This window comes from Leucopleurus acutus (genome assembly GCF_964270905.1).
Source record: "Leucopleurus acutus genome assembly, chromosome: 12".
Lineage (NCBI taxonomy): Eukaryota > Metazoa > Chordata > Mammalia > Artiodactyla > Delphinidae > Leucopleurus > Leucopleurus acutus.
In genome coordinates, this window is record NC_139154.1 from 20269210 (window position 1) to 20295982 (window position 26773).

At 52.7% G+C, this 26773-nt stretch overlaps 1 protein-coding gene across 2 annotated transcripts; it reads right to left on the reverse strand.

Moving 5' to 3' along the window:
• Positions 1 to 284: 284 nt before the first annotated feature.
• CHST10 (carbohydrate sulfotransferase 10) lies at positions 285 to 26295 on the reverse strand. 2 transcript variants are annotated; one of them, XM_082851317.1, is made up of 7 exons: positions 26195 to 26295; positions 24221 to 24290; positions 13481 to 13612; positions 7938 to 8029; positions 6160 to 6394; positions 3640 to 3745; positions 285 to 2168 (listed from the first exon to the last, which is right to left on the reverse strand). In XM_082851317.1, exons 3-7 carry the CDS (start codon positions 13578 to 13580, stop codon positions 1631 to 1633), a joined length of 1071 nt encoding a protein of 356 aa, XP_082707443.1. In that variant the 5' UTR covers positions 13581 to 13612; positions 24221 to 24290; positions 26195 to 26295; the 3' UTR covers positions 285 to 1630. The 2 variants fall into 2 exon arrangements, with proteins under 2 accessions (XP_082707443.1, XP_082707444.1); XM_082851318.1 differs by lacking the exons at positions 24221 to 24290; positions 26195 to 26295 and adding an exon at positions 13829 to 13865.
• Between the last annotated feature and the right edge of the window lie 478 nt (positions 26296 to 26773).

The window sequence follows — 26773 nt, forward strand, 5'->3', positions numbered from 1 at the left end:
CACCCCACAGAGACACTCCTGCATCAGGTGCGGAACGATTTCAACAAGCCTCTGCTAAAACATGATAGAAGAATGACTGATCCCGCAGCCTCTGCGTGTCAGCAGAGGGTGACGGGCCGCCACGCTGGCTGCCCCTCCGCCGGCGTGGCGGGCGGGCACACGACTGCCTCTCTTCCACCGCCGGCTCGCCCGCAGCCATCACGCAGGCCCGCGTGCCCCTCACCGTCGCCAGGCCTCGGGGACATCGCGTCCACACAGCACCTGACCTGGAACCGCGGCCCACGTCAGGTTGGCACGTGTTTTGTTTTAATTTCATGTTACTTTCACATGTACAAACTCAGGAAGCCACACTGAGAAAGGGACGGTGGAGGCTGCCTGGAGGAAAAGCTGGGCTCCTGGGCCCTGTGCAGCCTGGACACTTGGGACTTTTCGCAGGGAAACTCTCCCGTACCTCGAGGGACCTCGCTGTCGGACGGCACCTGAAATGGTAGCCGTGGCCTGCTCCTCAGCGCCTGGAAGGTGCCTTACTGCGGCTGCCTCGGCCCAGGAGTTTATTGCTGGTGAACTTGATTATCCAACTTACAGTCCAGGATGACGGCATCATCAGAAATGGGTCCAGTGGTGCGCATTTTGCTGAGACGAAAGGAGACTGAAATGTGTAAGCTGCACTGACTGGGCAATACTGGCATGTTGCCCGTGTTTGCCGCTGGCCCCCAGGAGGGCCTGGCCTTGGGGGAGGCAGGTGGAGACCCCCCTCCCAGTGCCCATCCACACAGGACCATCAGAGACAAGAGGCAGTCACCAGGGTGGACATGCCCAAGCCCAGGGCAGCCTGAGCTCCAGCACCCGGCCAGCTCTGCCTCTTCCCAGGCTCCCTTTAATGTCCCCAGAGATGTTCCCTTTCTCAGGTGGGAAATGTGTACACTCCCCTCACTTTGCAAAGTTGGATCTCTTGGGCTGAATGAGATCATCACTTGGCAGGCAGAGGTCTGGAAATGTGGCCCAGCAGCACACAGGCATGTATTCTGAATAGATGGACTCCCGGAGAGTGCCCTCGAGTCATCCCTGAACTTCTCAGGAACAGAACAGTCGTGGAAAGAAGGGTCTGCCTCTGTGACTATAGTGGCGCCAAGATGAAACCCAGAGGTGTAATTACTCAGATTTGACCCTATCTCGGCCCCTGGGATGTGTGCAGACCACTGGCTCTTCCATCTCTCCTGAAAGCGCTGGGCCCCATGTCTACAATCCTCTGGGGACAGGCATGACCGCCCCACCGTCTGCGGGAGCTGCAGGTGTCTGACAACCGAGGGAGGTGACTCGAGGCTGTATGATTTTTCCTCCCGTCTGTTCGACTGCAAATGTTTAGTCTCTTTCCCCGCTGAGGAGAGCAAAGGCCCCATGGCACTGGGGCTGGGGTGGAGGAGGGAGGCAGGGCCCGCCGTGCACCTTCTGTCCAAACTAGGTTATAATGGTCAGGGTCCAGCTTCACTGGCCAAGGCACACCCAGGTCCACGGGAACTGAGGAGTGTTCAGGGCGAGTGTGACAGAGCAAAGTGTCATTTCTGTGCCCAGATCTCCACCCGGTTAGCCTCTGGTCTAACAAAGATACTTGAACTCACAGTCCTACACATTAGTTTAGCAAAAAATCTGGCTTCTGATACCCAAAGAGTTTAAAGTCCCCTTCAAAACGTGCATAGAGGCGCCGGATGTCTCGTTTGCTGATACCCAGAAAGTAGTGCTCGACTTTGGTTCTGTTATACGCGGTGATGCCCGGGGGGATGGTGGGGTAAGACACCAGGTGGTCTATGCCAGCCTCTTTCAAGATGTATGGGGCGTCGTCCTCCAGGGTCTCGTGGTGACCGATGACGCTGTACTTGATCTCGCAGGGTGCGCACAGTTCCACGTATGTCACCCAGTGGATGATGTGGTCCCCAAACTGAAGGTCCAGCCACCTATGGTTCGGATCACCCAGGTAGCGCACAAAGTCCTCAAACTGGATGCCCCTGGTCTCCGTTCGGTTCCTCCTGTACTTCCTGATGATGCCAGGGGCAATCTCGTGCCTGTACCAAGGCTCAAAGCGGGGGTTGTGAACAAACTTATCCTTAAACGCAGAAATCAGTCTCTCGAAGGGATCTCTTACGATAAAAAACTTGAAGTATGTCTTCAAGCTAAGGGAAAAAAATGAAGATGAAGAAGTTAACCTGATGCTGCTGGTGGTGCTGGCTGTGGGTTGTGAGGAAGAGTGAAGTATGATGGCTGGAGCAGTGGCAGCCACCAGGCTGAGCCCTGTGCCAAGCACACTGCATGTGGCTCTTACTCAATCCGCACAGCCACCCTTGGAAGCAGATCCTGTTATGAACCCATTTTACAGGCTGAGGAAATGGAGGCTCAGAGACCTTAACTGTCCAAGACCACAGTACTCATCACCCCCGGGGCCGCTGTGAAGACATCTATTTAACCCATGTTTTGTTTCACTTGAGTAGTTTGAAACTTCAGGAATGTTTGAAAGTTTTGTTCCTGTGCAGAAAACCGTTAAGGGCAGGAACCCTGACTGAGTTAGGAACAGCTGAGGCCTGAGAATGACTCTAAGGGTATGTCTTTAAAAACTCAATTCGAAATTTCCAGGGGAAGGAAAATGGGGGGCAGAGTAGGGGGGGAAGAGGAAAGGCAGAGTGAGGCTCCAGTCTCCAGCTGGCGGAAGGGGGTCTGGGGGAGCTGCCAGTGGGGGGGTGGCGGCGCAGGGGTACCGCCATAAAGGGCCTGTACTGACAGTGACAGAGCAACGACGACACTGCTGTGATTCCGTGCGCTCACCCAGGCCAGAGACCTCTCAGCCCTGCAGGTCTCAGCATGTCTACTCTCACAAAAGCCCCGCAGGATCGCTGCTGAGGGAGATGACAGGACCACCCTCCCCCAGGAGGGTCTCTGACCTGGCATTTGACACCTGCCTTCTAAGGCTGTACACGTTGGCAAGGGTGAGTAACCAATACTGGAAGCAATGAAAATCAAGTAGCTGAAAAGCAAGGGAGGTGAAAGATCATTCGGTGCCCTGACGCTGACTAGCGTATTATTATGTACCTGTTCCTTTTAAACCTTGTTCTACGGGGCCATACCACAGCTGTCAAGACAACTGTCCAATCAGCTAAGGAACTTTCCCGATGCCGGTCTCCCTCCTTGCCGTGGTTGGTGAGGCCTGTCTCTCTCCACCTCTGCTGGGTCCAGCCGATCCCGCCACCCCCCCCAGGGGCAGCTGCCGCGAAGGCAGGCATAACACCTTGGGAGAAAATGAAAAACGAAGTGGGGCTTCCCTGTAACCCAAATCCCTTTCTTATGAAATGAAGGTCATGTTCAGTAAGAAATCCATAAAACTTAACAAAATCAGAGCAGAACAAAAACGACCACTCATTTCTATAAGACAGTTACGCAACCTTCATTTTAATAGCCTGCATGAAGGTTAGGGTGGAGAAGACATTCAGAAATTCTCACAAAGACGTGAATTTAAATGCACTGAACGCTGGGCGTATGCCCGGCTGCCTCTCACCAACACAAACCAGTAGCTCTTGGAGCCATCTGGGAAACACGGCAAATACAGAGCCGAGCCTGCGGGGTTTTATCAGCATCCCCCTCCCCTGCTCCTACCGCTTCTGAATTTCTGCATCGCTGAAGGAAGAGAGACGCGGGAGGCCGTTCTTCTCGTGGTCGTGCACCACGCTTTCAGGGATCTCTTCGATGGAAGGAAAGGCTCCTGGGAGGCAAACAGGGAGAGGGCGTGTTGGGGATGCTGCCTTTAAAGACAGATGCCCGTCTCGAAGCCCGGGCCCGCGTTCCCCATGGGCCATCCCAGTATCCACGTTTAGGTCTTTGAATTTCAACTGCTTCTGCGGGCAGGATGAGAGTGAAGAAAAGCTTCTGGTGATCCACAGGCCATCTGGAGGAAACAGACGAGTTAGGAGGAGGGAGAGGGAGGGAGCAACGGCTACAGCAACGAGCACCTAAATCGGGTTCAATCTGCCACAAAAGAAAGATCAGTGCCTGCAAGCAGAATGCCCAAAACCTGCAATACTGACTCTGCTCTGGAACTGGGGGAAACTGCCAGAGAACTGGGACCATGGAACCCACAGCCAGCAGAAATAGAGACACAGAGGTAGAGATCAGATGTATGGACACCAAGGGGGAAAGCGGGGGTGGGTGGGATGAACTGGGAGACTGGGATTGACATACAGACACTATTGATACTAAGTATAAAATAGGTAACTAATGAGAACCTGCTGTAGAGCACAGGGAACTCTACTCAATGCTCTGTGGTGACCTAAATGGGAAGGAAATCCAAAACAGAGGGGATACATGTATACGTACAGCTAATCCATTTTGCTGTACAGTAGAAATGAACACAACATTGTAAAGCAACTGTACTCCAATAAAAATTAATTTAAAAAAAAACAACACAACAACACACTGCTGATCCATGCCCGCAGCTCGGGCCCATCACTCCCAGCATGACACCACCCAGGCCTAAGAGGTTCCTAGGTAACCTCACAGCATCCCAGACTGGCAGTGGCCAAGAAGTGTGGTGCTGGACACGTCAGGCTGATGCTGTGCGAGTGATGTGATAGATTCGAAGCACGGCTCAGAGGAGGACACGGGGTGTCTGAGGAGAAGGCAGGGCAGGGCCGAGAGCCACAGCTCCTGGTCCAGGCTGCACAGTGGAACCTGGGGGCCCATCCTAGGGCTGGAGGGTTGGGCAGGTGCTTCACTCTTTTCTCAACTTAGACAAATGGAAATAAAGCATCATTGTGCTGGGGTGCTAGCCAAGCCTCTGCAACCCTTCGTGTGTATCTTTGTGTTAACCTTGCCATGTTAAACTCAGAGTCTGGCGGGGAAGGATCTCTGCTGGGCCATCTAAGCAGTGATCACAGCCTCCTCAGAATATTTAAGCCCCGATCCAGAACCCTGTGCTAATAAGTACAGTGGACGGATGGCTATGAAACAAGCAAGATGCACATCTGCTCTCACGGGGCCAACAGAGGAACCAGCTCTGGGGATCTGCATCTGGATCTGCTCTGGTACCTGGCGCCACGCAGGTGCCTCTATGGACAGCTGAAGGCAGCCCCTGTCCTTCTCCTATCACATGGCCTGGCAAACCGGTCCCGTTTCTATCCCGCCCGCATCAACGGGTTCTTCTTCTTCAAAGTCTGATGCGTCACACAGTGGTAGCAAATCTGTAAGACTTTTGTACGTTTGTTGCTTTAAATCTGATTTGTAAGCTCATTCTCCGATGTCAAAAATCCAACGTACTGCCTGATTACTCAAGAAGTGCACTGATTATAAGCAGAAGATGAGGCGGGTGTCTCCCTTTTCTTCCCCAATGAACCAGGGAAGAGGCCGAATGACACCCAACTCCGACACCACCTCTGAGAGCAGCGGCAGGCCTGGGGGGCCGCGGGACGGAACCCGGGGCCATGTCCCATGGGGCTCCGAGGTCTGATTCCTGATCCAGGAGTCACACGGCTGTCTACTGGAACTATGTTTCTTTTGAAGCTGCATTTAGCAGAGCCCATAATTATCTTGGGGCAATTCAGAGTAACTGGAGTTTAAACAAACACAGCGTCTGAAAAGAGTGGTGAGGAGTCAAAGCCTGTGGTGCACGAGGGGCACTCTCCAATGATCTAATTTGTTCCTGAGTGAACACCAGACTTCCTGAAGCAGGCGGATTAATCCTCCGAATACGGATGCTCAGTGTAAGATGGGGACGACTGCAGGTGGGGAGGCCCCCAGACCCACCAGTGTCCGGGTGTGGGTCCTTCTCAGCACAGGAGGGCAGCCATGAGGACAGCTGCTGGATGGCCCAGTCAGTGTGGAGCCCTGACCTCCCAGGACAGAGTGAGTGACTCGCAAGGATCAATGCAGGGACTCTGAAGAGAGGTAACGGGACCAACCGGGCAGGCAGAGATAGGGGAGCCAGGAGGCCCTGACCGTGGGTGGGGAGCGCCTGGGTGAACCCCGCCAACTCCTAACGTGGACACGAACAGGAAAAATGCCGGCACGCTGTCTGTGAGTCACCGGCCAGTCCCGGGCTCCTCTCTCGGCCGCCCTCCCCCACTCCCCCGCCCTGGCCCCGGCCACCCTCCCTGCAGACCCTGAGGTCCAGCGAGGACGCACCGTTCAGCACGATCAGCACTTTCTTCCACTGGGTGTTGCCCACTTTGGGCGTCTGGCAGAAGAGAATCTCGTGCTTGTCACAGACGAATATCCGGTCGAGGACAAACTTGGAGACGGCGGTGTGTGAGAGGTTCCTCAGGGTGTCCTCCCTGCACACGTTTCTGACGAGCTCCAGGCGTTGCATATAGACCAAGGGTTGAACGAGCCGCCCTCCCGGCAGCATATTCCCGGTCAGCTGCAGGGAACGGAGATAAAACGGGCACAAGGGCTTCATTAGCAGAACGGAGCATGCCGGGCATTAACTCACGGAGGCCGGAGCCTGGGGGCTGTCGCCACAGAAGCAGCAGGACGGAGGGCGTGAGTCAGCGCTGCGGCCCAGGGTTCAGGCTGCGTGGATGCGCTGGGCCACAGTGCAGCCAGAGACGGCTGACCCTGTCCCCTCATGCTCAACTTGGACAAACCGCGGGGGCGGGTGGGCTGCCTGCCTGTCGCTGTGCTGATGGCATAATGGCAACGGCAGGATATCCTCCGTTCAGCGATCTGAGGGAAGGCCAGCTTCTGCCCCCTCGCTCTCCCTCCATGTGACCTGAGTGTAAGTATGTGGCCTGGACCTAAGAACCTGCTGTCTACACAGGCGGTGGCTGTTTTGAAGATAACCTGGTACGTTGGTGTATCTGGTTTATTAATTTAAGAAAACACCTTAGGTCATTGAGTGTGGGTTTTAAAAAGGCAGGCACCGTTATTCCACTTCCTCAGGGCTGAGCACACCATTACGTTTCTCTGACATGCGGCTTCAGGTGAGGAGAGGGGCTCTGCCTGGCCGTCAGGTCAGTGGTACCAGTGGTTTGGCTGCTGTGAGCAGGTGATGGAGCCCATCAGCACTGGTTCTGCTCTGAGGAGTCACGAGACCAGGTGAGAAGATCCGCGTGAACTGCGGGGTGGAGGCTGTGATGCCAGAAACCCGGGGGTGTGCTGTCCAGACTTTGCTGGATCTTTCTGTTGACATTACGTGCAGCTCATGGGCAGGACTGTCCCTTCTCTGAGTTTAATTCTGGGCTGATAAACATCTTTAGAGCTGGCTCTCCTCACCTCATTTCTTCCTGCACGAGGGCAACCTGAACCTTCCATCCAGACCCGGCACAGGGGCCAGCAGGGGGAGAAGGGGGTCTCAGGAGTGCGCCCCTCCCCTTGGCTGGGGGACGATTAGGAATTTACGTGCAAAAGGAGCCTGGGGAGAAATTGGAGTCAGTGTCAAGGAAGGTGAGCGCGGGGAGAGGTCAGCGGCCCTGGGCCCTGCTGCTAACCCCCTGTGACCCTGGACGATTAGCTTTCTTCCTACTCTCAGTTCTCTCATCCACACCGCCCGGAGGCTGGACTAGCTGCCCCGTAACTCCAAAGTTCCAGGATTCCCAGGATTCGGGGGCAGAGACCTTTTCCCCTGGTTTCCTCCCGACTCGCCCAACATCCCCAATCCACCCATCACAAAGCTCATTCTCGGCTGGGCGGGAACTCAACACAGTCAACACTTCAGAGCACCCACGATGCACAAGGCCCACCGACCGGGACTCCCCCGGCCAGACACTAAAAGCAAGCGGAAAGGTGCAGAAGCAGCGACTCTAAAGCTGAGCGTGACAGTCAGTAAGTGGAAACCAGCTGATGAGGGCAGGGAGGGAGGGGAGGCTGTTCCCCGTGATGGGGGACCCGCTGGGGCCAGAGGGCTGAGCAGGTGAGAGGAAGAATGGGTAGAAGGGTCAGTGCCGCGGCCTGGCTGTGCCCACCTTCAGCTCCTCAGGGAAGTGCGTCTCTCTCAGCGACCTCCCCGCGTCGGGCGCGGCGGTCAGGAACAGAAACTCCTGCTTGGCGCTGTAGGCTAGGAGACAGAGAGAGGTTAAAACGTCTTCCCATGGAGGGGCAGACACTCCGATCAGTGCCACAGCCCAGAGGCCCCAGGAAGAGACCCACACAAACACACCCAAGTGATAGCTGACAAGGCGCAAAAGCAATGCGGTGGGGCAGCATCTTTTCAACAAATGGTACCCGAGCAACTGGACGCCCCCAGACAAAGAAGGAGCCTTTCCCTAAACCTCACCCTTTATTCGGGATTAGCACTTAAATGTGAAACAAAAAACTATACAACTTCTTAAAGAGCATAGGAGTAAACCTTGGAAAAACGGATAAACTGAGTCTCATCAAAATTTAAAACCTTTGCTCGGCAAAGACCCTATGACGAGGATGGAAAGACAAGCTACAGACTGGGAGAAACTATCTGCAAACCACACGCCTGACCAAGGACTGGCATATCTAGAATATGTAAAGAGCTCTTAAATCTCAACAGTAAAAAAAAAAAAAAACGCAAACAATCCCATTAGCAAATGAGCGAAACAGGAACAGACATTTCACCAAAGAGGATCTAGAGGTGGAAAAGGAACATATGAGAAGATGTTCAACGTCATTAGTCATCAGGCAAATGCAAATTAAGACCACAGTGAGATACCACTGCACACCTATCAAAATGCCTGAAACAGACTCCAAAAACTCCAAATGCTAGTGAGGAGGCAGAGAAAGGAATCACTAACACATGGTTGGTGGGAATATAAAATGGTACAGCAGCTCTCAGAAACTCCAGAAGAAGCAGTTTCTTCAAAAATTAAGCATTCAACTACAATATGACCCAGCAATTGCATTCCTGGGCATTTATCCCAGAGAAATGAAAAACTATGTCACAAAAACCTATACATGAATGTTCACAGCAGTTTAATTTATAAGAGCCCCAAACTGAAACAACTCAGCTATCCTTCAACAGGTGAATGGTTATCAAACACTGGTACATCCATACCATGGAATACTACTCAGCACTAAAAAGGAACAAACTATTGATACACACAATAAATTGGATGCATCTCCAGGTGACCATGTTGCACTTAAAAGGCCAATCCCCAAAGGTCATATACCATATAAAACATTCTTGAAAGGACAAAATGGTGGAGAGGAGAACAGATTAGTGGTTGTCAAGGGGGGAGGGGGCAGGGGTTGGGGATGGGGAAAGGGTGGTGGGTGTGGCTACAGAAGGGCAACCGGAGGGATCCTGGTGGTGGTGGAGATGTTGTGCCTCGTGACTGCATCCTTGCCAACACCCTTCTTGTGACTCTGCACTATGGTTTTGCAACGTGTCACACTGGGGCAAAAGAGTAAAGGGTACGTCGGACTCTCTCGTACAACTGCACGTGACTCTACAACGATCTCAAAATTAAAAGTTTAATTAGGAAAAAAAAGCCAAGTCAGCAGTCAAGTCAGTGCTCACCCATTATTTTTGAAATTTATGGGAACTGAAATCAGACTAGAGGAGTCTTACAGAACGCTACACCAGAGTAATCGTTTACAACAAACTGATTTGGGGGAAAACCTTCGGGTAGAATTTGAAGGTAACTGTCAGATCTCTACAATCACAGAAACATTGCTTTCAAAGTTTTGCAAAGCCTGGAAACATAATTTGAATAAAAAAGTAGTTATCAAAGAAAAGCACAGAAATTAGCATAAAAAAGCATAAGCAAAGGCATATTTCACTTTGTTAAAAACATCAAAACCAACTCTTTTTGGGTCATTACTACCTACACTTTGCAGGCTCTCCTGCAGCCTCCCCGCCTTCAGTCTGGCTGTTAAAGACCCCCGCTCCCCAGCCAGCCCCGCCATGAACGAGCCCCACCCTTACGTCCTCCCAGTGCAGAGGGGAGAAACCCATCCTCCCAGAGCCCCGTCAATAATAATAACCCATCTCCCACCTCTCATGCCTCTGAGCTCTCCGACTCCAACAGAAATCTCGGCCACACACCTCTATGAATCCCACGGAAATCTTTTCTCCTTTTCCCTGTGTTTGAGTTGAAATGCAGCCCTAACCACAGGTGCGCACAGGAGCTGCTCTGCACCTGCCGTGAGGACAGGAGGCACCACGGACCGCGTGAAGACAGACAGGGCAGCAGCACCCCTGGCCCCAAGGCTCCGGAATGCACCCCGAGGGCCACGAGACCAGCATCCTACCTCCTCCTCCTCCGCAGCCTCACCTGCGAGCACCAACATGCTCAGGGAAATGGTACCTTCCACTCCTATCTGGTCACCTCATGTGCCAACATCTCTGACCAGCACAGCGATGCTCAGCACTTCCACCGGCCGCACGGGTTCCCAGAAACCTAAGCTTCCTTAATGACATATTAGATGGACAACGTAGCGTGAATTCCAAACAACTGACTTAACAGTGAATTTTTGAAAAGCGCCTATTCCACACACTCAGAAGCATCCAGAACGGGCTCTGGTAGCTGTGGGACAGCTCACCTTCCAGCCACACACGTCGGCTATTCGTCCGCCAATTTTTAACTGTTTTTTTTTTACCTTGAACATCCTGGTATTTGCTCCCCAACTCCCCTCGAACCCAATCCAACTAGATTCAGATAAAACCGACAGCACACCTTATGTTTGGTTCTGCTTTCCCACTGCTTTGCTGACAACCATGTATTTTCAGTGGGTGCTGCTGTCGCCACTGTGACCAAAGGGCAGATCCCTACCCCACCCTGAACCCCAGGGGCGAGACGCCAGCTTCAGGCCCAAGGATCCTGATCAATAGGTACCATCAGCTGTCTTCATAACGTGAGCCGCTTTCCTTAGAGACATCATTATATTTGTTTTACAAAATGTCTTTAAATTTGCCACGTGCAGTACTGCTTTGTTTTTCTAGACAGGCTAGCATCCCCTCAGCTCCCTGACCTCTCTGTGTGTCCAGCTGCCCGGGGTCACCACTGCATCACACGCTGGGCAGGGGGCGTGCAGACATCGCATCACAGGTTTTGACCTTAAGGGGCTGGCAGCTGAGCTGAGGCACAAGATTAGGAAGAAAATCAGTGTCTGTGCATACACACCAGATTCACATGGATGTCAATTCTGTGTTCAAGTCTCAACACACCATGCCATCAAACTCCCACCACTGAATGGGATTTATTTCCCTATGACAAAGTCTAGTTCAAAACGACACTAAAATCTGTTAAAGAAGGATTCACTGTGGCTTCACTGCTGAGCCAAAGAGAGACCACTCACACACACGCACACACACACGCACACACACACGGCTTTAAACAGCAGCTCAAGACAAATGTGCTCTTCCTACCCACTGGGTGGTAGGGAACTCATTAAGAACACGTAGGTGAGGGCTTCCCTGGTGGCGCAGTGATTGGGGGTCCGCCTGCCGATGCAGGGGACACGGGTTCGTGCCCCGGTGCGGGAAGATCCCACATGCCGCGGAGCGGCTGGGCCCATGAGCCACGGCCACTGGGCCTGCGCGTGCGGAGCCTGTGCTCCGCAACGGGAGAGGCCACAACAGTGAGAGGCCCGTGTACCGCAAAAAAAAAAAAAAAAAAAAAAAAAAGAACAGGTAGGTGAGAACTGGATGCTGGAACACAGCCCACTTCCCAGGGGACAGAGCTGGAAAGAGCTGCCCATAGACACTGAGGGCACCCAGCTCCCTGAACACTGTAGCGACGCCTCGTTTATCAGATGCCCCTGAGATGCGAGGTGCTCTTCAGAGGCCTTACTGCTAGATCATATTCAAACTCAGAGACACACGTCTTATTTAATTATTTTGGGTGGAATATAAAATATATTACATACACTCCTCATTTTTAAATAAAATAAACCACAAACAATTCAACCTCATGGCTCGCCTTTCAAGTGCCTCCCTTACCAGGAGGTGACACTAAAGGAATCACAAGTGAAATGTGTAGACTCAGTGACACCATTTCATGTTCTCTGCAGCTTTGTTTCTTGTGCAGTTTCCCAGCCACGTTCCCACTGGCGGTCCTCACCTGGGCCCCCCGCCTAGAGATTCTGCCCCCTGGTCTCTGCTGGGCCTGGGCAGCAGGAGGTATACACAGTCCCCATGCGATTTTAAAGTGCCCTGGGGACCAGAACCACTGCTCTAACTCTTAACAAGGGGTCTCCACTATCGGTGACGTTAACTGTTGGGGGGAGCAGCCCCGCAGCAAATGGCTGGGCTGAGATCCACAGCTCAGATTCCAACCACCTTCCCAGACTTGGTCTGTGCTGTCCTGACAGTGGCCCTGGTTCCCAGTGTGACCGTGATTAGCCGTGATACCCCGTGATGCTCTTGGCCACCCCAGATGCCTGCAGCTGTGACTCCACCTTCCCCGGGCTCTGAAAGCCTCTCGGGCTCCTGGAAGATGAGGGTAGGATTGAGATGACAGCCAGTTGGGCCCCGATAACGTTACTGACCTGAAACTGCGGAGCTGAGAACCACCCTGGGGGCTTATTTCAGCACCTCCCTCTTCTGCCTGCAGATCTGCCTTCCTACCTTGCCCCTCGACAGGGAAGATGGAAGCAGGGGGTGTGGGGCATTGGGCGGCCTCAGCCTAGCCGGGGACACCCCCGGGGGCTCTCCAGGATAAGCAGGGCCCGGAGCCCGCTGGCCACACAAATGGCATGGGCTGTGCACCCCCGGGCGTAAATCAGCAAAAGACTGGTGTGATCCTTTTCTACTTCCCTTCCTCAAGGGCCACCGCCTGCAGGCGGACATGCCAAGCCTCGTGCAGGATAAAGGTGCTGTGCGCTTCCTCCCTATCAGGATGGCGGCGCCAGGACACTCTAAGGCTGCTCACGAGCCTTTTCAGCATCTCCCGTGCGCCCTGCCTCATGCTGCCCCTGAAGGAGTGGCCTCAGGGCTCAAGATGACCGTCCCCACAGCTCCTCACTCGTGCCCAGCACCTCACAGGTCACTCACAGGGCCTCATGGTGCCCAGGTCGGGCTTAGAGCTGTCAGAGCAGGGAGCATGCCCATTCCACAGAAAAAATACTAAGGCCCTGGTAAGCAAAGGGCATGGGCATGAACTAGACGCAGCTCTTCTGAGGCTGGGTTGCATGCTCTTAATATGTCCTCACCTGAACGCCTACATCAGGTCAAGGGGAGTTAAAAGAAATCCTCGAGGACAACCCAACACACATATATTTAGACCACCTTCCTTCCGGGGTGCTGAAGGTGACCTTCAAACACATGGCCACCAGCAGGCAGCATCACCGGGCACATACGCAGCATCTCTCAACGACACCAAGCAGGGCTGGTACCCAAACCCACAGACTGCGAGGGGAAAGACCCCTTCATCCCCGTCCACCTCCTCTCCCGAACCTCTGCAACATCAAGGATTTGGACGCCATGACCTCCAAGGCCCTTCTGGGTCAGAGTCACTCATCCAAGCAGGTACCCAGGAACAGTACCAAAGCAAGGTCTGAATTTGCCAAAATCCATTCCATGAGGAGGTGTACCTACCATCAGGGTCCTTAAAGGTCAGTGTGATGAACTTGCTGGCCACCATGAACATGAAAATCACCCAAAAGCATGTGGCCAACAGGAGCCACTGGTGGTGCATGTTGTCAAATGTCAGCCATTCAGTGCTTCTTCCTGGAAAACACAAGCAAAATGCTGCTTACAAATAAATCAATTAAACAAGGTAATAAAAGAATGGGCCATTTCAGTTAATAGCCTCAATACAAACATTCCTGAAAAATTTTCTATTGATACCAAGGGTGTTTTGACTTATTATTTAACTTAGCATCATATTTTTAATTAATAGCAACTTATCAAGTTGATAATTAAGTAAAATTTAAAACACTTTACCGGAAAGGAGCCATTTCTGTTTGGTCTTGGAACACGTGATAAGACTTCACTTCTGCAGATGTGCCTGTTGACTCTTTCTGGCCCAGGCTACTGTGTCCCTGGCATCTGGCACCTGCCAGGGCCTGGAAGCCGGGGCAGGAGGGGGCCTGCCGCGGGCCGGACCTTTGGGTAATCCTCAGAGGGCAGACGCCACCCTGAGGCGATTCCAAGCAGGCTGGGTTTAAAATCCTGACTCGCTGACAAGCTGCGGCCACGCCCACTGAGCTGTAGAGAATCTCTGAAACCCGAGAAACGAACCCTGGAGCGTCCCGGCTCCGCCCACTTGCCCGCCAGAGCCTGTGCGGAACCTCCGGGGTGGGCGTTTCTCAGGCTATCGCTGCCCTGGAGTGACGTGGGGCACCTGGGTCCTCAGCGGGTCACACGGTTACACTCTGCTGCAGGGGACACAGAAGAACCGGAAGTCGCACTCGATTCTTTGCAAGAGAGACAAAAAAGTGCTTCGTGTCACCTTTAACACGGGGCTTCCTGAAGCCAAACCAAGCCACCTGGAGAGAGAGACCGCGCTGGGCTGGGTTGGTGTCATCCGGCTGTCGGGCGTCCATCACCCCCGGGCAGCAGGGAGCTGGTCTGTTGCACGTGCGCTGACGGAGCCTGAGTGCACCTGGTGGACAGGGCTCACGAGGGCCCGGGCGTCGGCCTTCCTCCTGCCTCAACGACAGATCCTTGCCTCTGAGGCCCTCACTGCGACCTGGATTCCCTCCCGCAAGGGGTTCTCCCCCCGCAGTCCAGCCCACACCTGCACCTGCATTCTCAGGTCTCCACGCAGCAGGCGCACCATGTTTCCCGGGGTCCCCTGGTAGGGCTGCCACATTAAACACATGAAAACACAGGGTGCCCCGTGAAGTTCGAATTTCAGGTAAGCAAATCATTTTTTAGTACTTAGTATAACTATGTCCCCAGTACTGCGTGGGACACATTTATGCTTTAAAAAGCTATTTGCTGTTTCTCTGAATTCCCAATTTACCTGGGTGTCCTGCATTCTATCTGGCAACACTACCCAATGAGGGGAACACCGCTCCCGCTCTAACTGCCTGAAGCAGCTGGCCTGTCTCCCTGTCCCCTTCTGCCACGCCTCGTCTGGGGCCACGTGGCACAAAGCAGAGCCCTGAAGTGCCTGCCCCACCGCTCGCTAGCTCTGGGACTCAGCAAGTCACTTACCCTCCCTAAGCTGTGGCTTTCAGTCCCTGAGACAAGGCCCTCCTCCCTCCAGGATGGTCACGAGGATTAAATGAGAGACTGCACCAAAAGGACCACTGGCCTGGAGCAGACCCTCTATAAACAGAAATCGGTCGGTCCCTCGGCACCCTTGGTGACTTTCCTATTTGACTGACACATACCTAGAAATTAACCTAACAGTGTGAACTGCCCAAGAGGAGAAGAAAAGAAAGGCCAGACCCTCAGCCCAGGCTACTAGCTTTTCTCTTCTAGAGACAAGGGAGGCACAGATGGCCCAGAGGGCACAGGGTCCCTCAGGGCTGAGTCCGCTGAGCTGGGCCCTCCGAGACGGGGATACTTGGCGGGGTCCATCCTCACCAGTCACTGAGGAAGCCCGGCTTCAGGCCTTTTCTAACAGAGGGGCGGAGGGACCAGTGTGGGCTGGAGAGTGGGTAAAGAGAAAGCGGATAAGCACACGGCAGGTGGTCCACAACGTGCCCAGAGGCATCTGTGTCTGTGCACCAGTTCTCGGGAAGATTGAGGCTAAGGAAGAGGCCCTGGTGCCGAGTGGCCCGGGGCTTGTGGTTCACACTGTGCCGTGGCAGAGTGAGCACAGACACAGGGGAGTCACTGGGCTCTGCCCCGCTTACACAGACACCTCACCCTGCAGGGCAGGGCACAGAACAGCCCCGGGCACTGGCACTCAGCTTTGCCCCGGCTCAACCTGCCGACCTCCGGGCTTCCTGCCCCTGGGCGCCACCCAGGCATCACGCCGGTGCTGGGCACTGCACTTGGGAGGTTTTGTGATTTAAGGATCCGATCTTTCCAATGCGAGCTAGTCACCTGAAGGGATCTAATTCGAGTCCACCCGCCGAGCTGGTTCACCTCCAGATAAAGGTAGGAAGACAAAGAATAAACAGCCTGACATGAAAATGCGGCTCCCACCATCTGCCCTCCGGGAAGCCGGGCGGCTCAGGGGCAGGATTTCTACCTCTGGGCTGCTTGGAAAGTGAGACCTGCACTGTCGTGAAACTCCGCCTGCCTTCCTAACCCCGGGTTTTCACGTAAAGTCAGAAGCAACAGCTACTTTCACCCAGAAGCGGGGGTGGGGCAGGGGCAGGATTTGGTCCCTTCTTCTCCGTGTTGGTGTCTGGGGATTAGTCACAGAATAGCTCTCTGGGCCCCCTACTAGATTAGGACAGAACAGCCGCCTGCATACCCACCAGCGCGTTGGGAGGGCCCTGTGAGACAGAGGCTGCCAGATCACCTCGACTGCAACGTACAATGATTCAGCCCGCTGCTTCTTCCAGGCAGCAATTTTATTTCCAGAAAGTTCCACTTCTAAAGTGACTTCTGCTAAACTCCTACTGCACTAAGACATCCAGAGAGCCCTCTCCCCTTCCAAGCCCGGCCACGGCATCGGCATCAGGAGAGGGGGGCATCTGCAAGGCACCCACCCGCCTCTCACCCTCTTCACGGCCCGCCTGGGCCGGGCAGGGACGGTGCCCAGGACACGTGGGGATTGTGATGCGGCTGCAGATTTGGGAAGCTCCGCGTGCATAAACCCCAGCCCCTGCCAACATCTCTTGGGAAGCAGAGCATACGGCCAGCACTTAGAATGCAGACCAGACCCAGGCCTGCCAGTGACCCCGGTGCCCTGCTGCGGTCCCTGCCCAGGCCACACAGCCTGTGGTGGTCACTGCGGGGGCCTGCGCTCGGGTAGCAGGGGGTGGGGAGTGGGTGAAGCGCTCTCCCAGCCACTGGGCCCCGGAGGGAATTCCCTGGCGGTCCAGTGGTTAGGACTCGGCGCTTTCACTGCCGGGGTCCGGGTTCATTCCCTGGTCGAGGAACTAAGATCCCGCAAGCCGTGCGGTGCAGCTAAACCAACCAACCAGCCAACCAACCAACCAACCACCGGGCCCCTGTAAACGCCAGGCAGGGCCTGCTCCCCCCGCTGCACAGCACAAGGCAGGCTCAGCCCTCCCTGCTGGCCACCCTGATTTGCCCTCCATCCTCACCTAGTTTCACTTCCTTCCCGGCACCCACCACAGCCTGAATCTTCTGCTTCCCCTGGTGGCATGTGAGCTCGTGCTGGAGCACCCCGGCCAGCACAGTGCCCAGCGCACCGCAAGATGACCTTCGCTATTGCTGGATGATGACATCAACCAAGAAATGACCTGGAAGACTTAGGAGAGCTGGCAGGTGCTTTAGAAGACACCTGGCTCAACCCTCCACCCCAAGGTCCAAACTCTTTAAAGTATGAGGCCCCCGTTCAACCTCAAAATACTTTTCCAGTCTCCACGTGAGTGCTTATATATTTAACATGCGATAACTGAGACTAGAAAACAACCCAAAGCTACTAGGACCTCACTATTACTTGAAAATAAAGTTCTATTTTATAAGTCACGCACTCACACGCATTTGATAGACATACAACTACTGTTCTATGTCTACAACCTACTGACCAGGGGATACAGAAAGAATGCTGCAGTCCAAAAAAAATTTTTTCTAAAATTTAAATAAAACAATGCTGAAAGGTGGTAAGCCAATTACATAGCTCCAAAGTATCAAGATACATCAGTAAACAAAAAAGGGCAAGTTGCAGAATCGAATTATGATCCTATTAGTTAAAAAGAATTATATATATATACATGTGAACGTATGTGATTATATATACACGCAAACACACACACATACACGTGTGTGATGCACAGAATAAAATCTTGAGGATGAGTGGAGTCATTTTTTACTTCGTACAATTCTGTATTTTAAAAACATTATTGCAAAAAGCATATATCCATTTTATAATAAAAACCAATAAAATACAGAAAATACCACCTACATGTGCGGACCCGGGTGTTTTTACTTCTGCTGTTTAATTTTTTTCCTACCTGACCACCACCAACAGCAGTTTCCTTACCACTTTGTAAAATGGGGCAAAGGATGGTAAATACTTTTCCAGCCAGGAAAGAATGTGGTGCATGGACAGGCAATATGTATCTGAGTGTTTACGAAATACATCTCTGTCTTCACTAGTTTTTAATTCAGTTTTTAAAATGATTTAATATTTAAAACATAGAATAATATAACGAATACTTGTTTTCAGATGCTCAGTTCTAATAGTTCTGCTGTACGTACTTGAGTCTTTTAAAGGAAATAAAGGGTGACAAATGAGCTGGAGCCCCTGCCTGGCCCCCTCCCCTCCCTCCCCAGATACCCTCCATCTGGGTGATGACACTTTCACTACATCAAATACGGCTCCTCTCACAGACGCAGCAAGGTTTGGGAGGCTGGTCCTCCCAGTCCAGATGAAGGCAGGGCGGACTGGGGGGAGGGGAGGCGAGCTTCCCCCGGGCTGCGAGGAAACACTGCATTACTTATTATGTTTTTCAGGGGGCACATGCGGTGGTACAGCCGGGTGGAGAGATGGACCGTTTTTAAGCACTTAACTTTTTTTTCTCGTGGTCTGTAATGAGAAAATTCACAAATCACACACAGACTCAAGTGAAGAAGCTGTCAAGGTAGAAGCTGGTTAAAAATTTAGACGAACCAGGACTTGCTCTCCAAGTCCCATGCTGACCAGAACCAGTGAGACTGAAGCCCGGGCCCCCGCCACGTGCCCCACCCCTCAGGGCCACTATCTCTACACTTACGACATCCCACACACACACACACACACACACACGAGGAGACGTGCACCTGCACACATTCACACACACGCGAGGAGACGTGCACCTGCATACATTCACACACACACACACACACACACACACACGAGGAGACGTGCACCTGCACACATTCACACACACGCGAGGAGATGTGCACCTGCATACATTCACACACACACACACACACACACGAGGAGACGTGCACCTGCACACATTCACACACACGCGAGGAGATGTGCACCTGCATACATTCACACACACACACACACACACACACACACACACGAGGAGACATGCACCTGCACACATTCACACACACGCGAGGAGATGTGCACCTGCATACATTCACACACACACACACACACACACACACACACACACACACACGAGGAGACATGCACCTGCACACATTCACACACACGCGAGGAGATGTGCACCTGCATACATTCACACACACACACACACACACACACGAGGAGACATGCACCTGCACACATTCACACACACGCGAGGAGATGTGCACCTGCATACATTCACACACACACACACACACACACACACACACACGAGGAGACATGCACCTGCACACATTCACACACACGCGAGGAGATGTGCACCTGCATACATTCACACACACACACACACACACACACACGAGGAGACATGCACCTGCACACATTCACACACACGCGAGGAGATGTGCACCTGCATACATTCACACACACACACACACACACACACACACACACACACGAGGAGACATGCACCTGCACACATTCACACACACGCGAGGAGATGTGCACCTGCATACATTCACACACACACACACACACACACACACACACACACACACACGAGGAGACATGCACCTGCACACATTCACACACACGCAAGGAGATGTGCACCTGCATACATTCACACACACACACACACACACACACGAGGAGACATGCACCTGCACACATTCACACACACGCGAGGAGATGTGCACCTGCATACATTCATACACACACACACACACACACACACACGAGGAGACATGCACCTGCACACATTCACACACACGCGAGGAGATGTGCACCTGCATACATTCACACACACACACACACACACACACGAGGAGACGTGCACCTGCACACATTCACACACACGCGAGGAGACGTGCACCTGCATACATTCACACACGCGCGAGGAGACGTGCACCTGCATACATTTTGAAGGACACACTAACCGAGAAATGATCAATTACCAAGCTCATCATGAAAAGGCGTCCTCATTCATCCCACAAAACAGGCGCAGGGACACAGCACCGAGCCCCAAAGCACCCCCCAACACGCACACGCTCCTCGTCCTGTGGAGCTGGCAGGCTGCTGGGGGGACCGGCAGCCACCAAAGACTCTACCTAAGACGTGAGATGAGGCAGACGACGCGGTGCCGTGAGAGGAAAGCACAAGGGCCGCGACCTGGCAGACGGAGGGCAGGGGCGGCACAGAGACCTACAGGGTGAGGGGCGGAGACCCAGGCACCGGGCTGCAGAGCAGCACAAACGGAGGCCCAGGCGCAGGCACGGGCTTCCCGAGCTCGGCCAGAGAGGCGCCCCGGCAGACGTGGTCAGACAAGGCTGGGCCCTGGGGAGCGGTCGCCTTGTGGGTGAGAGCGGATGGGGTACAGTGACCTGACTTACATCTTGGAACTATTTCTCTGGCAGCCAAGCACAGCGATCCGCTCAGCCATGCCCCAGCCCCGGGGTCACTTCCACAGGCCGCAGGTGGTGCTCCTAAATGCTCCCCATCACATCACCTTCTCGATCTCTGAAAACCAGCCAATGAACCAGTAAGAGCCACGGTACCTGAGGGGCTAGGCTTTGACGAATCCTACGGAGGGGTGTGTCCACTTGGCCAGGCAGCGTTTCTGCTCTGCGATCATCTGCTAAGGTGTCCGACCTTACGTTTAGGGCAGTGGCTCCCAGTCCTGGCTGTGTACTGGACCCACCTGGGGAGCTTCTGAAAACTACAGCAACACCCTGGGCCCCAAGAACACCTGAGTAGAGACGATGCAGACCTGTGGAGGAGGATCTAGGCAAACCTGCGAGGCTGAATCTGGGCGAGTTTTAAAGCTCCGCTCAGGATGCCAGTGAGCAGCCAGGCTGAGCTGCTTGCTGGTCCAGCCCCCAGGCCTCCTCAGCTTCTACTGCCCCCGCTGCCCCCTGGGGAACTCATTAAAATGCAGATTCCAGGCCTTTTAGCGTAACAGCTGTCTTCCCACCACCTCTTTACAGTATGAGAAGGAAAACCGTAGCAAAAGGGTGTGTCAACTGAGACTGTCTACTGAGGACCTGAATTACCTGTGCTCTGAATAAACAGCTTAAAGAGACCTGATTAGAATAAAGACCTCCATCACTGTTCCCATTTACTCTCCTTTCCAGCCCTCCCATCTATAGGTAACCAGCCCCTGTAGAATTTCGGGCTGACCTTGGAAAACTCAGGAAGATTTGCCCCATTTTTTTTTCAACAAAAAGAAAGTCATTCCAAATTCCTGTAGCCCCAGCTCCTCCCGGCCTGCCCGCCATCTGCCATCTGCAGTGTTTCCTTGAGCACACGAATTCCCCACGGGTCTGCCTCCTTTCCACGGGCAACAGCCTTGAGGCTCATTGTTTCCGTCTGCAGAGAGTCTGGGGCCCGACACCCACGGTCCTCCCTCCTCGGCTCTGGAAGGGCCACTGCTCTCCCTGCAGCCAGGTGACAAACAGCCCTTAAAGAGCCTGACATTTTCTGTAATTAACTCTCCCTTGTTCAAGGAGCCAAGACAACTCCCAACGTGCCTCTTGCAGCTAACAGGGATGAACCTGAGCGCGCACCCTGGCCGTCTGCAGAGCTTCCCTACTCCTGATCATTACGTGGGATTTGCACCTCTCAAGATGTCAGGCTCTGAAACTAAGCCAGAAGGTTGGCTCTTTGAAAACTCACAAGGCAGAAGCGGTGGTTAAAGAACTGACGGACATATGGGGAAAGCAGGGTCAGGTATGCAGGAAGACCACTAACCACGCACAAAATCCTAAGCTGCTTCTCTCTCTCTAAACCGTAAGGAAGACGGCACACATTTGACACGTTTGTAATGACAACAGTGACTCTGGTACTATTATCAACTTTTGGTGCAAATTCGGCCTCCCTTGCACTTTCAAAATGATGCTTTTTGAAAGCATCCATTTTGCTCAGCTGCCAGTGGCTTCTCCGCCGTGTTCGAGTTGTCACGCAAAAGCACAATCCTTCTGAATTTGTGCAGAAGAGTTTGACTCCCACCTGCCTAGTTCCACTTGTTTTTCTCCTAGTTCTATTTTTTTTTTTTTTTTTTTTTTTTTGCGGTACGCGGGCCTCTCACTGTTGTGGCCTCTCCCGTTGCGGAGCACAGGCTCCGGACGCGCAGGCTCAGCGGCCATGGCTCACGGGTCCAGCCGCTCCGCGGCATGTGGGATCTTCCCAGACCGGGGCACGAACCCGCGTCCCCTGCATTGGCAGGTGGACTCTCAACCACTGCGCCAGCTGGGAAGCCCTCTCCTAGTTCTACTTTTACTATGCACATTCACTCCTCCTGTGGTAAATAAGCCCATTTAACTGTTCCAAACAGAGTTAAAAAATTTTTAAAAGCAATTGGCCTAGACGTGCACACAAGCACACAGATAAATCTCACAACCGTGGTGCAAAGGAAATACAGCAAAAATAGAATGAGATATATGACACAGTGCCATTTACGTAAATTAAAAACGCAGGCACTGAAACCAAAAATACACGTTCTACAAAAACACAGAGAAAGAAGAGGATGACCTTTCCAGTGATTTCTTATGTGGGTGGACGAGAGGAAATGAGACTGAGGAAAGGGAATTAAAAAGGCATCCACAAGTAAACAAAACGAGGGGCCCTGCAGACATCAGGGATGGTAACCGAGGAGTTAACCTCCATTCAACTCCTTGAATGTGAAGGAGACAGAGGGACAGACAACTAGACAGAGAAAGGAGAGGAGATTTAAAAAACCAAAAAACAGCTTTTCCCCAAATGTTATTCATCCATTCAGCCATATTTACCAAGGGCTTATTCTGAGCCAGGAGCTGTTCCTGGCTCTGGGGATACAGCAACCTACCCGCTCTGCTCTCATAGTGCTTACTTCTAATAGAAGCAGACAGGCCATAAACAGAGAGAGCCATTAACGCCTAGGATCACACCAGGCAGGCGCTAAGTGACACAGTTAACACAGAAGGGTAAGGGAGGAAGGGGCACCTCGGTGGAGATGATGTTGAGAAGATGTTCAAACAGGGAGGGGACTCATCACGCAGCACCTGGCAAAGAGCTTGGTCTGGGTCCCAGAATCCCCAAAGCAGCAAGGAGGCTGGCATCTCCTGTGCAGAGTGAGCAGGATGGTGGGGGAGTGGCCCAAATGAAGAGCCTTGTCAAGGGCCCTTTACTGAGTTGGAAACTCCTGGACCCCCGCCCCCCATCACCCATGTACCCCGGGGAAAGGATCTCCTGCCCAGCGTTCAGTTTTTAAAACATTCATTCAAAACCTATCCAGACAGCAAGGGAAACTTCACAAAAAGAATCTGGTCGTGCACAAGGACCCGGTAACCCCGGGAGGACAGACAGGGAGAAGGGAAACAAGAGACAGCTGAGGCTGGAGCAGCGGGGACCCTCTACCACCAGCCCTTTCGATTTTGAACTAAAATGTGTTCTCTAATCAACAAAATTATTAAATCACCACTTAAGAAAATAAAATGCTGCGTATGAATTTATAAAATATATAAAGTCTAGGGCCTCCCTGGTGGTGCAGTGGTTGAGAGTCCGCCTGCCGATGCAGGGGACACGGGTTTGTGCCCGGGTCTGGGAAGATCCCACGTGCCACGGAGCGGCTGGGCCCGTGAGCCATGGCCGCTGATCCTGTGCGTCCGGAGCCTGTGCTCTGCAACGGGAGAGGTCACAACAGTGAGAGGCCCGCGTACCACACACAAAGAAAATAATAATAAATAAATAAATAAATGTATATAAAGTCTTATTACAATCACTGTGAGCTTTAAATTCATAGTAAGCGTTTCTCTCAATCTAAGTTCAGAAATTTCCTTTGTCTACTTGGCCATCGTCATTACAATTTACCACCTCAGAACGACTGACTGCTCATCCTTTAGTGACCAGAATGGAAACCTACTCCTCACTCTAGCCAGCTGGAGAATGAACTGGAGGTGAAGACAGATTCTCAGGAGTGATGATGACGAACAGCAAACACGTCTTCGGGGGTCGCTGCAAGCCAGGCACTGCACTCGGCAGGTACCCAGCTCACCTAACCCCCTGCCTAAGCGGGTGCTCCTATTATGATCATGGTTAAGAAAACATTTCTAAGAATCCGTGTACATACTCCTATTTACGAGTTTAAGCTTCCGGAAATCTCCATATGAGCAAGAAAGGAGAATGCTATGTGACGTGGATCTCAGATAACCAGTGAGGTGTCCACAGCCTCCCTTCCATACCTTCTTAGGCCTGGTCCACATCTCCTTGCAGTATCTGCTTTGCCTTGGAGGTTCCTGGCTCCTCCTGTCTCTGTACGGGACGATTAAAAGAACAAATAAGCACCATTAAAGGTTATGAGATCAACTTACCGAACACAACTTGCTTTATACTTGGGAAACAGTTAACCACTTTGATTTTTCAAGTATATTTCGCACGCCAGGTCTCTTACAGAGGGGGGTTATCTTTGGATGGCCTGGCAGATGAATAAACATTCTAAACGTACCAAAAGAGCTAGCTGTTTAAAAGATCCTTCCCTGTCACTTAGTATGAAAAAATGAAATATTTTTTGGAGCAAAAATAATCAGATCCTATTATACCTGTTTTATATGTTTGATATTGTGTAAAGGATTCCTGTATAAGGTGATCAAATCTTTCAATGCAAGATGTTCACAGGGTTTTGTATTTCTTCAAGCTATAACACCCTGGTAAATTCTAGCCAAACGTCATATCGTGAATGAATAAATGGAAACAAGCCAAACTCATGGAATTAGAGAGATTACAGATTTCACAGAGCTACCTGGCAAAATAAACATCCAACTGATTTAAAACACAATAGAGCCCGAGCTGCCTGGGATGCTTGGAGCAGTCTAGCTATGCTTCCCTTTACTCTTATGAACTCAATATTAAAAGGAAAAGCAATTTTATGTTACAAAGACGGAAAGATTAAGATGCAGATTCTTCCATACCTGTATCAGGACAAAACACTCTCTTGGCTTCTATGATCTCTCAGGTCCTGCATTCACCTCTCTCCCCCGTTTCTATTCTTCTGTATAACCTCAAGCATTTGAAAAATGATCTGAACATAATGGCAAATTGCCCAGGATAGTAACTAATTCTTCCCTTTCTTTGTTCAGTTTTGCAAGAACTCCAGTTTCCATTCCAGGGAAGGAGAGAATTTTTCTCTTAGGTATTTCTTGGAGACTCTATCCTTGAGGGTCAAAAGCAAAGATGGAAAGATTTTTCTTTCCATCTTGAAATTCCCATTTGGACCCAAGATGGACTTTGCCCTAATTATAATGGGAAAAAAGAGAGAAGACCATTTCCCTCTTCGTGTCTCTTCCTCTTAACCCAGTCAATGAAAAGAATGAATAAGCCTGGAGCTAAAGGGAGCTCTGCCCGGTTTTAAGAATACCTGAGACATTTCTCACTCTGGCAGTGAAAACTGACCAATAACCAACTCTTTATGGTCCAAGGCCCCAGACTTGGGGTGTCTGAGACTAAAAAAACCCTTTATGACAGTCCTGCCTCTCAGCTAACCAGAACCTGACTGCGCTGCTTTGCACTCAGTGCCCGGCCCTTTCCTGCCTTTTGCAGACGTGGAAAATAACAAGGCAGCTTTTGGAAGATCTGGTTCATCTTCCCAGCCAGAAGTGCAGAAATTTATGCCTCCACCTCCAACTTCTGACAGGCCTCTCTTCTGTCCAAATCTGAGCTGAGGGCACCCGGGAGCCTACCTGGCAGCACACACGCATTTCCAACCATCCTTTCCCCTCTCACCCGCCAGAGACGTGCCTAATTGTGCACTTAGGGAAGCTGCACATGGCCCTTCTTCCCTGGCCTCTCTCTTCCTCTGTCTGCCTGCTCCCTGCACCCAAGTGGAACATTTTCTTCCTCTTTCCGCCTCCAATTACAAATGCAAATTCTCAGGCAAGGATGAAAGAAGTAAACTATGGATCACCGAGTATCAATGATGCCACGATCACAGCATCCCCAGCAAGGACGCCGCCTCATTGCATAATTAACGTGATGAAGGTTCTCCTCTTTAACCCCACGAACTAGGGAGGCCCTCAAGTCGCCAAAACACACTGGGATATCGCTAGCAAACAGAAGCCGGTTTTCCCCCCGTTTTCCCGTCCACCCGGCGTGTTGTGGGAGTCGGGGTCCGGGAGTATATGACGCTCATCCCCCCGCCCCCCGCCCTTCCCCGAGCTCACCCTCTGTGGAGCCGGAGCCTGTCGCGGCCCTCGGGCCCTTCCGCGGCCCCAGGGGCGAAGCTCGGCTCGGGCCTCGCGGGCCTGGGGGCAAGGCGCGCGGGGTCCCGGCGTCCGGGGAGCGCTGGAGGCCCGCCCGCCCGGAGGCCTCGGCGCCGCCGCCCGCCCGGCCCGGGATGTGGCGGCGGCAGCGGCTGCGGCGGCGGCGGCGCCGGAAGAAGGAAAGCGAGCGCGCGACGCCCTCTCGGGGGGCGAGGCCGCCGCCGCCCCACGCGGCCCTAGCGCCCGTCCGCGCCGTGCGCGCCCCTGCGCGGCTGTGCGCGTCCCCGCCCCACCCCCGGCGTGTGCGTGCCGCCGGGACCGAGGGGAGGTGGGAGGGGGCGGAGCCAAAGGACCCCAGGAACCCGATCACCCGGTGCTTGAGCCTCCCTTCCACCCCCTCCCCCCCAAAAAAACACCCACCAAATTATATCCCGGGAAGTGACAGAGAGACTTGTGGCCAAACCTAATCCCACTAGGTCTCCATCCAGGAAACAGGTTGGGTGTTTGAGAACGAAAAAAAATCCCAAACTTGGAAAAATG